The sequence below is a fragment of the Hermetia illucens genome, chromosome 2 (assembly GCF_905115235.1).
Source record: "Hermetia illucens chromosome 2, iHerIll2.2.curated.20191125, whole genome shotgun sequence".
NCBI lineage: Eukaryota > Metazoa > Arthropoda > Insecta > Diptera > Stratiomyidae > Hermetia > Hermetia illucens.
This window is the reverse complement of record NC_051850.1, coordinates 2740091-2757573: the sequence shown is the minus strand read 5'-3', so window position 1 is coordinate 2757573 and position 17483 is coordinate 2740091. Positions and strand designations below refer to the sequence as shown.

The 17483-nt window shown below is 44.5% G+C and overlaps 1 protein-coding gene across 2 annotated transcripts in view; it reads left to right on the top strand.

The window, feature by feature from the left end:
- Positions 1–17483, top strand: part of LOC119647757 (protein phosphatase 1 regulatory subunit 16A-like) — a 431507-nt gene that overhangs the window by 276078 nt on the left and 137946 nt on the right. For both annotated transcript variants that reach the window (XM_038048875.1, XM_038048876.1), the window contains one exon: positions 9954–10372. In XM_038048875.1, coding sequence (XP_037904803.1) covers positions 10293–10372 — 80 coding nt within the window. In that variant the 5' untranslated portion in view covers positions 9954–10292. The remainder of the gene's footprint in view (positions 1–9953; positions 10373–17483) is intronic.

Below are 17483 nucleotides of genomic sequence, written 5' to 3'. Positions count from 1 at the left end.
TCCTATGCATACATACCTCATCCCCAGCAAAGTGCTCCTTACATCCTAAAATTTCGAACAATACGTTTTCCAGTAGACCTTTGTTACCCCGAATTACAGAAGAATATTCCTAGAAACTTTCAGAAAAGTCCTGGTGAGAAGTTTTTCATCTGAAAACTCAATTAGGTACGCTTCCAAGCAACTCATGGTCTACCAGTTATACACTCGCATATAGACAAAATGCATTATGACTGCAACTTTTCCTTTACTTCAACGAGATCATGGAAAACAATGGAAGCACACAGGCAAGAAATTTATCAAGTTCAAGGACAAGGTTGGAAATATGTAGATGAAGTTTCTCGGATTTCGGGCCGACCCCACTCCTGAACGGGACAAAGGCTGAGGAGGAAGTTTCTCAAAGTTAATCTTTATTTTGTGAGATTGTTAGTGTAAAGATACTAATTCCATGACAATGAAAAGTGCATTGAATACAAATTAACCCGGAAACGAATTAATCAACTTGGGGATGATTTTCTCTCTCTCACCCCCTGACATAGTCCTGCAGTCAAACTGATGAGAATCTCATTCAATAAAACTCAAATTTGGTCATAAACTCAACCGATACTAGCTTATATATCAGACGCCATAAAATCACCCCTTGAACGCGAACCTACCCAAAATTACTCAATTCCCCTTTGGGGGTCGAAAAGCTGTAATTGGTTTTATTAAAATTTCACATCCATATTACGATCATTCATTACTATTAAGCCGGGAAATTGTGCGAATTTTACGATTTCCATACTGGTAACGTCTAGCACGTAAATCTACAAAGTGGATTATGGTTAAGGCGCGACAAGAATGATCCATAAAATTTTATTTTCTTCATAAACTGACAATGTGTGACTGACTGATTTCTATTTTTAGCTACTAGTGTTGACTCTACGAGAATTAGAGTTGAGGTAAATAGCTTTTGTCATCAGCTGTTCTCTGCGGAAGGTATGTCATCACGTCAGGTTGATTGCAATCTTGAAGAGTGTGAACGGTGAGTCAAGCAGTTTCTAGGTAAATAGGGTATTTTCGGACCAGTTCTTATAGATGAGAGCTGCTTACTGTGACTCACCGTCAGATATAGGCATTCATTCGGTCGCAAGATGGAACATTATAAAATCCTATCTCCCAGCACCGATAAACAAGGTATCGGCTGTGCTTTGCTCAATACTCCACGCAAGTGAAAGGGCCGGCACGGCCGATCATCCTGCTGAACCGGTGTCTCAACGATGCCAGCCTTATGTCCATCCAGTAGTACCCTCCTCCTGTCCATCCAGTAGTACCCTGCTCCTGCCACTCCATTGGCCCCATGTTAAACCTTACTTCATCACCTAAATAACTACTCGTGTCAGGGCTAGCTTACTCCGCCCCTTCGGACAATGTCCTCGCCAACATCAAAGGCAAGATCAACCCAACTGTTGCCAGGATTTTAGATTCCGAGCTCTTGAAAGGTTTCGCTATTTTTCGCTGTGACAGAAACTATACTGCAGTAGTGCACGTAAACCGGCGGTGGCGATAGGTGTTAGGTCTTCCTCTAGATTCCATTGCCGTTCAATTATTCCGCCAAGCGTATGTCCTTTTATCATATCCTGGGTATATTTTTCATACTCCCTTTCCTGAAATTTCACGGACAGATTATCCTCTCTTCCTTTCATTCTCTATGGCAACTTTAAAGTTCCAACACCCTCTTGACCTAATACTCCTAGTTTTCCATCCCTTCCAGATAGGTCTGCCACCCTTCCATTCTTTTATCTACTCTCATGAACACCTGTGCCATTCTCCAATTCAATCTTTCCAGAAAACGCTTCAATCACACTCTTGATCTTCTCCAAACTTCTCCTGTCCCCTCTTACGTTGCTCCTGACGCCGATAATCCTGCTCCTATTCCCTGGCATACGCAAGGCTAATAAGGGTAATTTCGACAACAAACTGACTCCTTCACCCCTTTACATTAACCTACGACCAAGCACGACTGTACCATTCTGTCAGATCTTTTTCTTCCATCTCCTGCTCCCTTGTGTCGCTGCGCTCTTATCCAGCCTGGTTCACCACTGAAGTCCACAAGGAAAGTTCCTTTCTTCTGGAAATTATACTGCTTTCTTTTTTCCAAACTGTCTAACTAGATCTCCAATAGCCACGTCTAGAAAGGAATATCTAGCCAATTTTGAAGCCTCGCTGGAGTGCGGAAACTTCAAAACATTCCGGTCTCACATTCGCAGCTCTCGCAATCCCGGCTAATTTTCTCCTACTGTTATTCAATTTGTTTTGTGATTTATTCTGCCGTTACTTTCCCTCAGTCCATGTTCTTTCTTCTCCGCAACGACTGGATGTAGCCTGCCCCGTATCTCCGGCAATCCTTCTCCTTTCTCCTTTGCTGATGATGAGTACCTCACTCATTATCATCAACGGCGCCACAACCAGTATCCGATCTAAGCCTGTCTTAATAAGGAACTCCAGACATCTCAGTTTTTCGCCGAGGTCCACCAATTCGATATCCCTAAAAGCTGCTTCGCGTCCTGGCCTACGCCATCGTTCCATCTCAGGCAGGGTCTGCTTCGTTCTCTTTTTCTACTATAGACATTGCCCTTATAGACTTTTCGGGGCGGATCATCCTCATCCCTATGGATTAAATGACCCGCCCACAGCAACGTATTGAGTCGGATTTTATCCACAATCCATGCTATCGCTCATAGATTTCGTCGTTATGTAAGGTTCGGAATAGTCCATCCTCATGTAGAGGGCCTCGCACATTGGTCACGGTCAGCCTAGTCAGTCTTATCAATTTCGTCAGGATACCGAATTCCCTCATGGCCGTGTACAGTTTTACCCTCGCTATGCTATCATAGACGACCTTAAAGTCGATTAAAAGATGATGCAGCTGATATTCCAATCGCTTGCCGCAAAGACTACTTGGCCGCTAAAATCCCCAAGTATGATTTTGATATCATATCTGGGACAGGCTTCGAGGGTTTGTTCTATTGCCTAGTAGAAGGCATTCTTCTCCAATTCTGCAGTCTCTTCTGTAGGGGCGTGAACGTGAAACTATAATATTATATCTGTTGTAGTGACTCTTCTCCAATAAACCGGTCTCTGTCCAACTGTGTCCTGTGCAGGGTATCGGCTAGCTGCTTGGCAGCTCCATCTCTGTAAAGGGAGCGCAAGTTTCATGAAAAAATTCCGTTGTCGTTGCCGGGTTCGTCGTTGTATTATCAGTCCAATCCGAGGGTCCTGTTGTGACTTCGTAACCAGCCCTACCCAACCCCCAACTTGGAGGACCAGATGGTATAATTTGTCCTGTTTTTATGCGCGGGAGACTCCCCTTCATCCTTCTCGGTCTCCACGTGGAGATGGAGATAAGGTTTGGTAGTAGAACTGCTTCCCAGGTTTTATGCTCCATTGTAGCTACCAATCCGCGTTTCGTCTTTGGACCTATACTACCCGTTGACCACAGAGATTCTACCAGCCTTAGATTATAGATAATATCTCATTTGCTCCCAAATTATCACAGGCAGACGGAAACCACTTGGAAGACGTTTTCGAGACCCTTTCGCAAGTTTAGATTCATCACCAATATCGCTAACTTTGGTCAAACAAAAGTCAAGTATTTCGACGATCACATGGATTCTCGAGGAACTCGATGAACACCTAGCCGTCATCAAGAATTTATTCAAGCTCAACACATCTCACATCTCAGAAGGTTCTGGACAAAACCTTTATTGCGCGTAAAGAATAAAGATCCCACTCTTTCAAGCATCAGTATTAATGAAGAAATGCAGATACCTGGGGGGTGTGTTTGATTTTTTATCCAAGAACGTTGGCAATTTTGAAGGCTTTACGATATTTCGCTTTCATGGTTAAAGATTTAGCTCTGCTGGAATCTCGAAAAGGTGGAACTATGTCTAAGAGCTAATAGACAGATAACTGCCCCTGCTAATCAACAAAAGCTTACAGTCTGAAGCTCTTATTTTTGAAGCACTAACCAATTTCGTTAGCTCGAGGAAAATCCCATCTTTCAGTATCGAATGACATGCTAGAAAGATGGCACTGGTCCTTAAAATCGTTGTCCATGTCGCACATTACGTTTTCTTGCTTGGGCTACGAGTAGCAATCAAAAGTTCGTAGTATAGTTGTTTGCGAAACAGTTGCACTTATACAGGGGAATTAGTAGCACATCAGGAAGCACCTCTGAAAAAGGATGCTCTTCCTCTAAAAATTGAGAGAGTATATGGAAACTGCCCTCCCAGAACAGGATTAAGAACTCTATACTTTTGATTAGCGATTTAAGTGAATGTTCTTGCCTACATTAGAAGGAAGATAAATTCAACACTGTCACCTTCCTCATGTGTAAAGATGATGGAAGGTGGCTTTCCCAACCAATTGGTAGCCCCTTTGAAAGTGACAGATCTCCACAGTTTCGACGTTGTCGCCCAAACTTTCTTTTGACCCCAAAAGATCATACCTAATCAATGGAATAAGCTTCGAACAAATTTCAAACTCGCCTCATCCAAACTGAATCATTATTCAAATATTGTAGCCTAAGATTTTTCTATCAAAATGTTGCAGGTCTATAGACTAAGATGTCGAGTTTCATTTTATCTGCCTTAGCATTCCAAGATCACCGTATCTACATTAGTGAAACCTGTTTAAATGACAGGTTGTTAGGTTCCGAGCTACTCGAAAGTTACTCTGTGTTTTGTTGAAATAGAGACACATTTTGTATTTGGCAAGTCAACCGGCAAAGGCGTCCTGATAACCGCTAAGTCTTCTTTCGTGCTGAGAACATCTTTTCCTTTTCGTCTTTTTCTACTATTCTATTACCATACAAATCGTTCCCTTTGACATATCTTGTGTATATTTCCTTTGCCATAGCCCCTTTTCATGTACAAAAATTTCTTCTGTGGCGGCCTTAATCCTCCGACACTCTACTGGCCTAATATTCTCGACCTTCCATCTCTTCCAAATAGATCCTCCCATCTTTCCTTTCCTTTAACCACTTTCATTTGTGCCGCGCTCCAATTCTACCAGTATCATCATCATCGCCTTCTTCATCTTGTCATCTTCAACCTTTCTGTGCGTTACTTTCGCCAATCTTCTCATGTCCTCCTCTTACGTTACTCTTGATGTCCATCAGCCTGCTCTCGAGTTTCATGCTCAGATCGCTCAATTCCACTCCCTGTCATCTACCAACCTATAAAGGTTAACTTCCTTAAAATTAAGATCGAAGGTTTGAGTCCAGTCCTGACGACAATCAACTGAGTCCCTCTCTCCTCTCGACTGGCGTACGAAAAGCTCCCTCTACATCATTCTGTCAAATGTCCTTGTTCCGTCCCGGCGCTCTTACCTTGTCTGGTTTTACCACTGAAGTCCACAAAAAAATTGTCAAAGGTTCCTGTCTTCAGGAAATCATACTGACTTATTTTATTTAAAGCTGTGTTCCTCAATCAAATCTCTAATAGTTGCGTCCAGAAGGGAATATTTCGCTTCACTGAAGTGCGGAAACCTCAAACTATTCTGGTCTTACATTCGCAACTTTTGCAATCTCGCCCAACCTTCTCATCAAATTCACTGGCTTCTCTGCTCACTCCTGTCAATTATTTTGTGATTTACTCTGCCATTACTTTTTTTCAGTCAATGTTTTCCCCCTCCCTCTTCTCTCCAATGACTGGATGCAGACTGCCCCGTATCTCCCACCATCCTCCTCCTTATTTCTTTCCTGATTGAGTACCTCACTCGCAGCCTTTACCAACGACCCCCTCCTTCCCTGTTCCTATTTGTTCTATTACTCCTTACTCCACTCAAGACCTCAGAGTCACTTTCAACATTAAGCTTCGTTTCGATATGCACTGCCTCGAAGTCTCCAGTCGAGCTCTCTACAACTCTCTCGATAGAAAACCATTTACCTTTAAATGGGACGTTGTGGGCCAACTACATCTACACGCCATTCTTGCCGGATCCTGGCAATGTACTACATTTTCTGAAAAGTTGGAGAATGTGATGAGGAGGCGGATAAGGGATCACCGGTTGAACCGTGCGCATGGGGCCAAAAATCTCGGAACCTGAGCCCGATGTTTCCGCTGTCCTTGGAGCTCTTAAACTTCTTCCGCATCCTCTAGCCATAAAAATTAAGAATGCCCCTTTATCTGCGTGAGTCCGGCGGAAGTTGGGAGCAAGAAGCGGATGAGGTAGTCTTTAATTAAAGAATTAGTTCAACTTCATAGCTATATCTAATAAAAACTATAAAATATAAAAAAATAAACCTGATTATTGGTTAAACTTTCATGAAAAAATAATAAAATGAATTGCAAGAGGAAAGAAAATAACAAATGAAAAGAAATAAGCTCCGCGTAGGAAAAGAGGAGAAATAGACCGCTTCAACCTGAATGATTGTACGCCACCCAAACATGTCAGGGGGTAGGTGAGGAAAATTTCTCACCGAGGAAGCTATCATCACACCAGGCAGTTAGGGATAAAATGGAAATCCAAAAATGAGGAGAGGGAGGAATTTAAGGTCCGGAACAGATAACCAGCGGGAGCCTTCTGATTTTGTGACTGTATCAGGCTCCCGTAACGGACAGCACGGCGCCAACATCGCTAATCGTGGGACGGTTCGACGTCTAGGCACTATTCATCGAAATCGGCGGTTGTGTACCTTGGCTCGATGAACCGCATCCACGACCTCCATAACAGCATCCACTGTGGATCTCCCTGTTTTGAACCCGAATTGCCCTGAGGATAAACTTCCGCTGGCTGGAATCCTTTCAGCGAATCCGATGAGCTTCTCGAGCACTTTACCGGCCGTGTCAAGCATACACAGCGGTCGATATACAGACGGTAACTCCGGGTTTCCTTTCCCTTTCTGATCAGCGTGAGTCTCGTTATCCTCTAACAACAAGGAATAATGCCCTCCTTCAGGCAAGCACTGAACGTCCTGATTAGCAAGCCTGACAGTTAGTGAAACACCAGTTTGTAAACTTTCGCCGGGATGCCATCAGGACCTAGCGTCTTCTTGGTTTTCATAGTGAGAACCGCTTCTTTTAGCTCTCTTATTGTGAAAAGGAGGCAATCCTCGACGCTTTCCGCGCTATTGACATCAACCCGTACGGGGTATCTGGGGAATAATGACCGTAAAATGCAGTCCATCTGATTGGTACTTAGTATGAAGGGCTTCCACAGAGCCTCGATTTTCCGGGTGACAAGTTTATAGCCAAGCTCCCATGGGTCCTTATTCACCTCGTTGATCAGGTTCTGCCAGCCGCAAGCTTCGATTTTACTTATCGCACTGCGGAGTCTTCTTTTTACTGAGTTTTACTCTGCCTTTATGGCGCATGCCTCTTCGCGGGCGTGTAAACGTTGTGTCAAACTGCGGAGCTTATGACACACCCGTAGTTCGGCAATTTCTGCCGTCCACTAGTACATAGGACCTCACGGTTGAGGCCCTCTTCGGGCACGGAACCCTCACACGCTGTCGTTATCAGGTTCATCATTGAGTTTACGAGATCGTCAGCTGCAACGCTACCATCCCCCGAAGCGCCCTCCAGCGCGCCTCTGCCTATTTCAAGAGCTTCGACAAACTTCTCGATGTTCACTTTTGCGACATTCCATACGCGGGGGAAGCTCCGGGCTGGTACACGTTGACAAGTAGCGCCAACCACTTCGAACGCGACGTACTGGTGATCACTTATCGAGAAGTCTTCTAGGACTCGCCACCTATCCACGGACGGTGCCAGAGATTCCGACGCAAAGGTTATGTCAAGGATGCACCAGGCAGAGCAATGCTCCTGGTCGTCGTAGCGCCTAAACGTCGAACCGCCTCACGACTAGCGGTTTCAACGCCGTGCTGTCCATTACGGAAGCCCGACCCAGTCACCAAGTTAGACGACTCCCACCGGTTATCCGTATCGAACCTTAAAATTCTCCTTCTCTTCATTTTTGGTAGTGCATTTTATCCCTAACTGCCATGTGTAATGATAGCTTTCTGAGTGAGTGATCTGCAAGACTGCAAAGTTCCTGCACTTTCCTCACTTACCCCCTGAGACACTGCGTTGGTGTACAGCCATTCAGACTGAAGCTATCCATTCCTCCTCCTTTCACAACCGGGCTTGGGACTGGCTACGGCGGAGTTATGATTATTATAGTGAGACGTTTCTAGCGGAACAGTTTTTGTAAGCTGAAAAGGGCTTTGTCGAATGCCAGTAACTGCACGCTCTATTTTTTATTAAGCCGCATCCTGGCCTAACGTTGATTATTTCCGTCCTTGTCCAATTAAAAGTAACGACAGGTTTCCAATATTAATTACAAATATTTAGGATGATAAGTGTGATAAAGTAGAACTGACCGCGAAGGTCTATATTCTCGGCTACCAGGGAAGGACTGGGAATCCTTCCAGGAGTTACTCTTGCGGTGTGAACGCACGTTAAGGATGCCGAATGCAGCTCCTTTCTCAATAAAGACGTGGGGAAATTGGTCAAAGGTTATCTCATTTGATGAGGCCCATGTTCTCTTATGGTTCTTGTTACTGTTCTTTTTCGAGACTATGGTGCCCAGTAGTTCCATGGTGGATCAGTTTTCTGGCTTTTGTGTTGAAATCACCGAGTACTATAAAAAATTGTGAGTTTCTTACCAGGGCAGAGGCAAATCGTCAGACGCTGCCTCACCTCTGCCCTGGGAGCAGCATGACCGAAGCGGCTCGAAGATATTAAGTGCTCCTTTATATATTTCGAGGCAGCGTCTGACCGTAAATCCGTCAGCGCCTGACAATTTTTTAAAGTTTGAGTGCTAAGCTCTCCGTGGGGAAGGGAGGGAGGGAGTAAATTGCCTCCCCATTTGGTCCGGGCCGGCATCAAGTTGATGCGGACTTAGGACCCCACAATTCTTAAAAAAAAAATACCGAATACTACCTGCACGTCCTTCGAGCGCAACTATAGAGTTGAGTCTCATTATGCTTCGTTGGAGCTATACGTCAAACGTTGAAAAATTTAGTTTCCACTATAAGCGCACCAATTCTCATCATCCACCCTCTCCCGCATTCTGCTTTGCATTGTCCAGGGGTTATCAAAGTTCAGATTAAATTTGGTACTAAGGAGAGAGATCAGCATAAATTGTTGTGGATTGCAGTGCCAAATTAGTAGATTTGACATAATGAAATGGATTGGGAACATGATCTGCGTATATCAATATATGATTATCAACAAAGGTAAGACGCGTATGGTCAGGGCAGAAAACGACTTTTGAATGCGCGCACTGAAGAGGGTTGCTATAGTTGCCTTGCTGTTACGTCAGTTCTCCTAGCAAGATCCTATTGAATACCTGCACTTGGCACGAGCATATATCTTGAGGGATGTGACAGACCCAAAATATATTTTTAGTCCTTGGGGGTCAACGTGAAACAATTCACTAGAGCTTCAAAACTGACGGACTAAATCACTTATGTATGGGCAAGCATCATTTGTTGTTTCTGCTTGAGCCAAAGCCTATAAGTGTGTAATTGTCAACCCTACTATGGTGATGGCTTCATCAGTAATCGCAAGACCCGCAGTATTGACTTAAGTACAATAACAGCCTCTGAGTTCAACCCCAATAATAAAGACCTATCCAGGGCATAAAGGGATCCAACAGCTCATTCCAAACTCAGTTTGACCTAAACGATGAGGTCGTCACTATAACTTTTTAAAATCCATCTACATCCTGCATTTCCATGACTCAACAAATTTGGTATCTCTGCCCTGAACTTTTCAGGAATTGAGTGAAGCCATACAATATAGGCGAAGATTTTTGGGGCCAAAAGTTCCCAAAGTTTTTTACTTGCTAGTCTGCTTGTTATCCTGTTGTATCTGTTCCACATAAATCTGCTTTTTCTCAAAAAAACTTCTCAAAATACACAATTTCGACATAAGCTCTAATACAATGTTTATCTTTTGTCCTTTCAGATAAAGATTTAGTCACCACAAATCGAACACCAACCACTCTTAACTGACTTGTCGAGATTGGATATTGATTCAACACTATAAATCTTCGACGAGCTCACCTTATCAACTCCTGCATCTGAACGTGTGAATCGAAAAGTGCCTAAAATGTGTATTAATTCTACAGAAGTGAAAATCGTCCTTTCTCTGCTTTTATAAAGCCGAGATTTCCTTCAAGTGTGCGAATCACCAATAGATTCAATAAGTATCGATTAGAAAAGTATCTAGTTAAGTAAGAAAGTCAATACTTCGTGTTTCATTTTGTACTTACGTCGTAAATTAGTCAAAATTAAAGTCCTAAAGATGGATCACGCTGATTTGATCGCCGAAATGCCTACCGTGGAGAATCTGCCTACACAGGATCGTCTGCACCTGGCGCGGATGTAAGTATCTACTTCAAGAAATAGATAAAATTTCAGATGAAAATTTAATGAATATTCAAAAGAGGTGTAAGTGCCTTCATATGAGCTCCTTCAAAAGAGTGTTCGAGGTTTGGAAGACCAAGTATAGCCTTGGAGCCTTGGAGCATGGAGCGATTTTAATATCAAAGACACGTTTTTCTATTGATTTACATTGGTTGGAAATTTCCCTGAATTTTCCACAGATTTCTCTCAAAAATCCATGGCTCTATTATGGATGCGTTCTTATTTCCTTCAAGCGGATGAAAATGTTGGAACATTGTTATTTCTCGGAAGCTCAATTTCCATATCGCCCAACTTCCAACTTCCTGCTCATATCCGAGTAAACACAGAACCATCTGCCACGTGTTGATAGTACGAGAGTAGATAAAATTTGCATATGCTCTCGTGCGATGCCATTAGCAATCAATTCCAATCGGTATTTGCTCAGACCTCGGAATATTTTCATCCATACTTGCTGACATTATTTCCAGCATGAAACCACAGCCCGGGATCCACCGGAAACCGTCCGAGCCATTTTATGTCACTTTATGTTATCGATTATGTTCCTATTACGGAATAATCGTAAATTGTTTATGCCATTACGACACCATATTGGATACCGACGCATCAACCGTGATAAATATGGTTAACAGTGATGTTTGCATTATTTGCATACATGGTCAGTGGAGACGTGAGCCACTGGATGACTTGGTGCCAATAAATTGCGGATTCGGTTTTGTATTTGCAGAGAATCGTGTTGCTGGAGAAGGCGAGTTGTTGCTGGGTGAGTACATGGTTGTGATTCGAAATTTGGAGAATTTTTTTATATGCTTTGACCTGATTGCCTTTATGCAGCAGTTGGGTCAAGAACTGTTGAGGTAATCGGCTGGAATGAAGCCTTGGATATGGTAGCAACAAACCCAAGTATGTTAACCTAAAAGAGAATCACTTGACGCTATTCACTGGCAACCACTAGTGTTGAAAAGCTACGAGACTAGCTGCCACATCAAATCGTATAATGGGAGTCATCAGGGTCCTTCTTATTAAGTAACTGTGGGGCGAAGATTTTTAAAAGCAGGTTTGACCGTGTTCAACTGAAGTTAGTCACTTTTGATTGGGGAGCCTCAGCTCCAAGCACTCAGACCTTTTGTTAGGCCTATTGTTTGCAGGCTCTTGGGGATCTGAACACTTCTTACAGAAGTAGAATGCCCAGATTCTTCATTGAAGGAAGCCTTATCGCAGTGTCTTCATTTGAGGTCGAGGGAGGCCAGGACGATTTCATATGAAATGCAGGGCCGTCTTTTCCTTTTTCTCGCATTGGCTACATATAGTTGAGACACCGCCACTCCAATTTTTTTCACCTCATCTACAAGAAATCTTGCAATTTCACTCTCCAGACCAAGATTAACATTAGATATTCGAGTGCCAAATACCATCTAGCCCTGGTCCAACCATTGTGGATCTAGACCCTTGGAAACCCGGTCCGTCAGTCTCTTCATTACTACCTATCTTCGAGTGCCCTGACACCCACATCAGCAATATTTCGTGCAGTTCGCCAAGTTTCAACAACAACTGATCTCAACTCCCCACAAACTAACTTCATATGCGGTTGCTATTTAGAGCTGGCGAACGCTACGCAACTGTTAGAACAGATTCGAATGCTGCGTCCATGCCACCACTCTATTTTTATTACAAACAATCTTGTGATACCAATATCTAAGCCTAGAATATGGTCGTCATTTTTCCCGGAGATTGGGTCAGTCCTATAACCGAATTCTCCAAGAAAAATCCTGAGCCCAACCCGACTTCCATGGTTGACCCCTCCGAAAAAATGATTAAATCTGTAATCCCAAAAGACTTGTGCCCATTTGTCAACCATTCTTCTCTCTTGGGGATTACGGAAGAGTATATCTTCTTAAAGACAATTGTGAACGCATGACCATATGATTGGTCGCCTTCTCACGCGCCAATGATATGCAGCCTATATGTGTCATTGCGCGGTCCACTTTGTAATCCAGTAAACCAATGTGCTAGTAACTTTTTGCTGTTGGCAAAGTTCAGTCTCGGCCATCAAACAATGCATTTTTTAGGTAGGGGATGAAATGCATTTACGCAGTGTCGGACTCCTGTCTCAGGCAGACTGCCGCTTAAAACTCCCTGGAGTGTCCAGGACTCTGACCCGGGACCGTTTGACACATTACCTCAGACCAAGCCTATTCAATATAGGAGTAAAACTCCATGGATTGAGGGAGTCTCAGTTACCTTGGCATCTCTCGTATCCTCTATTTCGTCTTAAAAAATCCCTGAGTATAACGTGCCACTCGACTCCAATGGTCTTCACTCTGCAGCATGGCCTCACCTCACCCTTCCATCGAAAGGTGATGGTAATGACGCTCCCACCTTCTTCAGAAGAAAACGGTGTGGCAGGCATCACCCATCACGTCCTTGCAATCAATACTGTCGGGCGACCGTGATTTCCCGATTGTGTGCAGGTAAGATTGAAAATACCCGTGTCCTTTGAGTAGCTCGGTTAGGTAACAGTCAATGTGTTTTCGATTGAACCACGACCGCACGTCTTCTATGAGATGCACGGTCCATTTATCTCTCGGTACTCTTTGCCAAAATTGCTACCGTGTGGAGAGAGTACAGGTTCTCTTTTCACAAGCGACAACTTCCTTATTTCCCTCGCCTTTTTATAGGTATATAAGCCTCCGCTCCGCATCATGGAGAGCAATCAGAAAAACTCCCGCTATCACCATTAATGCTGGCTCCAAGACGGTAGGCGGACACAACTCGTCTTTGTACTTGCGCTAGGCACATTTCCTTATTGAGGGAATCAGCCTATATTTCAGAACCGTAAGGAAGCACAAACTGCACCGAGTTCATCAGCAAGTAACGTCTGCTGGATAAGGGATCTCCGGGCGTTGGACATCAGGCGGCAAATCGCGAATATTCTAGCTGGAGCCTTCTTTGCGGTGTTACTAATCTGCTCGAAGAAGCTCATCTTCGTGTCTATCATGATGTCGAGGTATTTCACTGCCGGCTTTGACAAAACCATGGTTTCACTAACCTGAATATGGAGGACTGTGGGAATTCACTCCTTGGTCAGCACAACGACTTCAGTTTTCTCCAGAGCTAGGGAGAATCCAAGCTCAGCCATCCATCTGTCTATTCGCCGCTTCACCATTCCCAGTGTGCACTGTGCTTGCTCAACAGTGCGTGCTGAAACCAGTACCGCACTACCTCGCAGAATTGAAGGCATTTCTTACGTCGAATGTCACAAGGACACTGTTCGCCGCCAGTGGCGACTGTGTGCCTCAGCCAGTTTTATCGCTTGGACTACTCCCTCAATGGCATCAATTGTGGATCACCATATTGCGTTGGTAAGTAGTCTCCCGCAGCACATGTTGCGTCAGTCAGTTATGGCTTGACGTGCTTCTCAAGCAGTTTCCTCGCGATATGCTGACGGTGCCTCTGGGTTGCCTTTGTCCTTGTTTATCAACACAATTCTCACAATCTGCCAGCGGGAGGGAAAACACCCGCTGTCAAACATTCGTTGAATGCTTCGAGTAGCAAGTCCGGCTTGTATTTACATACGAGTTTCAACACTTCGCTGGGAATACCATCCGGTCCTAGTGTTTTTTGTCCTTCATGGGCAGGACCCCCTCCTCTAATTCCTTTGCAATGAAGATTGGGCATTCTCCAGTACTCACTCCTTCATCCACGGCGTCGATTCCGATGGGGTACAGGAAAAAGGGCCTGCACGGTTTGTTCCATCTTCGCTGCTTCCATGGAACAGGCTGACGAATGAGCACCGAGTTCTTTGGGAGCCAGCTTATACTCAAGGCCCCATAACTCTCTGTTTACGTCGTTGATTAACTCCTGCCAGCATCGTGCCTTCTTCTAACTGATTTCGTGGCGGAGTTACCTTTTCCCACCCTTATACTCTGCGGTTCTAAGGCCACCTCGTCTTTAGGCCGAAGTCTGAGGCAATTTCTTCGTAGGCTTGCAATTTCAGCGCCCACCAGTACACGAGTAATGTCCCAGAACACAGCTGATGCATTACAAGCTGCGGCAATAATGCTCATTGTTGAATGAACTAGCCGTTGTTGTGAAAGTTCCCTGGTCTTGCCTGTCGCATCCTCATAGCCCCAAAGCAATCTGCTGGCTTTATCTGAGGTCTCGCAGAGTAAATAAGACTTTGAGCCGAAAATAGGAAAAACCTTCAGGCTCTGAAACTCTGCGTCATCTTTTTGTGCCTCGGCGATTGCCGTATAATCGACTGCAGCGGAGGACTGTGACCTCTGAGATTCGAGACAAAGCGTTCACAACAAAATTGTCTTTTCCAGGCATGTGTTGAATGTCGAAACTAAACTGACTAACGGAGCTCAGTTGCCGAAGTTGGCAAAGAGATGCTTTGTGGAGCTTTTGTTTAAGCGCACAAGCAAAGGGTTTGTTGTCCGGGGTCACGGTGAAAGGCCTACTCTCAAGGGAGAAACGGAGGTAGTTAGTGGAGAGGTACGCGGCGAGTAGCTCACGATCGCAGTAATAATGTTGAGCTGGGTTGAGTTGTTTCGAAAAGAAACTCAGCGGTTGCCTGGTTTGGTTCACCCGTTGGTGAAGAGTGACGCCTGCCACCGTGCCTGAGACATCGACAAACACGGCCAGCGGTGCATCTGGCCGAGGAAATGCCGGTAGTTAGCATCAACAAGCTGTTGTTTGACAGTTTCAAACGCCTGGGCAACCTCTGTAAACCCTGGAACTTCGCGGGAGTCTGTCGTTTTGGGTCCTGACAAGTAAGCGTTGAGGATCACTGATGAGCGGCCTTGGGCAAGAAAGAACGATAAAAGTTTAACATACCCAAGAACTTCCGCAGATCCCTCACTGGCACGGGAAAGTTTTTGATCGATTCAACCTTATCTGGGTCTGGCTGAAATCTGTCAGGTATGATGGTGTGGTCGACAAATCTCACTTGTTTCTATAGAAACTTGCGACGTTTAGAACGAGCCCGACTTCAAAGAGAGGTTGAAAATGTACTCAAAATGGTGCTAATGCTCAAATTCGGAAGAAGAGGCGACCAAGAGAAGTTTAAGTTTCGTAGGACTGAGTGGATGAACCTCTGAAATATGTGCGCAGCGTTGCACAAGACAAATATCATCCTGGTGAACTCGAAGAGACCCGAAATGTGTACAGATAGCCGTTTTCGGTATGTCTTCGAGTGCAAGAGGGATTTGGTGATGCACCTTGATCAGATTGAAGGTCGTGAAAACACGGCAGTTTTCCAATGAATGCGCAGTCATGGATGAGTGGAATGAGGTATTGATCGGGAATTGTCTGTGCATTCAGACATCTCTAATCTCCGCAAGGCCTTCTTTCGCCGTTTGGTTTAGGGACCATATAGAGTGGAGATGACCAGGTCCACTAAAAGCCCATAGTGACACAGGAAGTTTACGCCTAAAATGGGGGCACAAAAGTCTGCTAAAACGGGTCGCCACGAAAACGTTCGGCATAATCTGAGACTCACGTCCACCTGCCTGTAGCCGTAAGTGCATATCGGAGTGTAGTTCGCGGCAGCCAGTCGCAAGTAGCCGTCCGTAGCCTATATAACGAGCGATACTACGACCGTCTGGTTGTGGATAAAATCCGGCTCAACAGACTGCGGTGGACGGGTCACTGAGGACTAAGGATGATCCATCCCGGAAAGTTTATAAGGGCAGTATCTATGATAGAAAAAGAAGACCAGGCAAACCTTACCTGAGATGGAACGATGATGTAGGCTTTTAGGGATATCGAATTGGTGGACCTCGGCGCAAAACTGGGGTGTCTTTAGCTCCTTTTTAGGGCAGGCCTAGACCGGATGCCGGTTGTTGTGTCGTTGATGAGGACGATGATGAAGGTGTCTAGACGGGGTACGGAGAGAACCGTCACCTCCGCGCCGTGTCGACCAAAAAGCAACGCCTGTGCAGAGGGTCGCAAATTGTAAGGCGACATGGTACTGACTGTGCTTCAGGTAGCCGCCGCCGAGGCACCCAGCTAGCCTAGTTTTTGCTGTATTGAAATTGCATCCGGTGGAGCATTTAGTTGCATGATCTCCGAATTTTCGGTGGTACCAGCAAATTGTCAGGGTCGATGAGGGTGCTGGGGTCCGACTACCCGAACGCCCTTTTCGGGAAGCAGACCTCGACCGTGATTGCAGTCTAGATCTACCTTCCGAACGCAAAAGACTCGACCATCGCGGTAAGCTTGGAAACTGCATGTTGGAAGGGTCTTTACCATTGATTTGAGATCTTCTACCTCCTGAACGACAATTAAGGAAAATAGACGCAATTCGTTATCACCATTTTAGAGGAGAGGAGAGGAAAGGGTCGCAAAGTGATATATTAAGTTTGAATGATGAACAATATCTTAAAGAAGTCTGCAACTCCAATAGTATCCAATAAAAAGCGCATCTTCAAGTCCTTTTCCTCTTGTTTGGGTAATTTTTTTATAAGTTGGCCAAGAATTAGTAATGAAAAGCTCCAGATTATACACAAAGAAAGCGCATCCAAAGGAAATTTCATTATTATTACAGATACTGCAAATATGCACAAGATCTTGCATCTAAAAACTTCTCCAGGCCTTCGTTTTCCTCTCCTTTCCTGATTTCTTGGCGGTTTATCTGACTTTGTGACCCTCAAAAGATACCCTCTCCAAACTAATTAAATTGGCTTTTCACAGCACAAGGACTATTTATGTTGCGCTATTAATGTTTAACAGGAAAATTCGTTTTTCATTTTGTTTTCTTCAACGTCGCATTGTAGCGCTTAAATGCGCACTTGAGTTCCTCCGTTGCCAAGAAAGAAATGTAATTTTCCGCTTTCCGCTTGAATCATCCAGTTCCGAATGAAGATGGGAGTAAACTTCAGAAGTTCCATTAACTTCTAACAACAAGTCGGTACCCGTGTACATTGCGGTGCACTTTTGTAAAGAAAACTTCTTTGACGGAAGTTTACGACACCGTGGGCTTTGAGTTAGATATTCGTAATCTGAGAGGGATTAGCCATTGTAGATTCTAATTGCTGGAAGAAGATGTACAAGAAAGGTGAATTGTAGT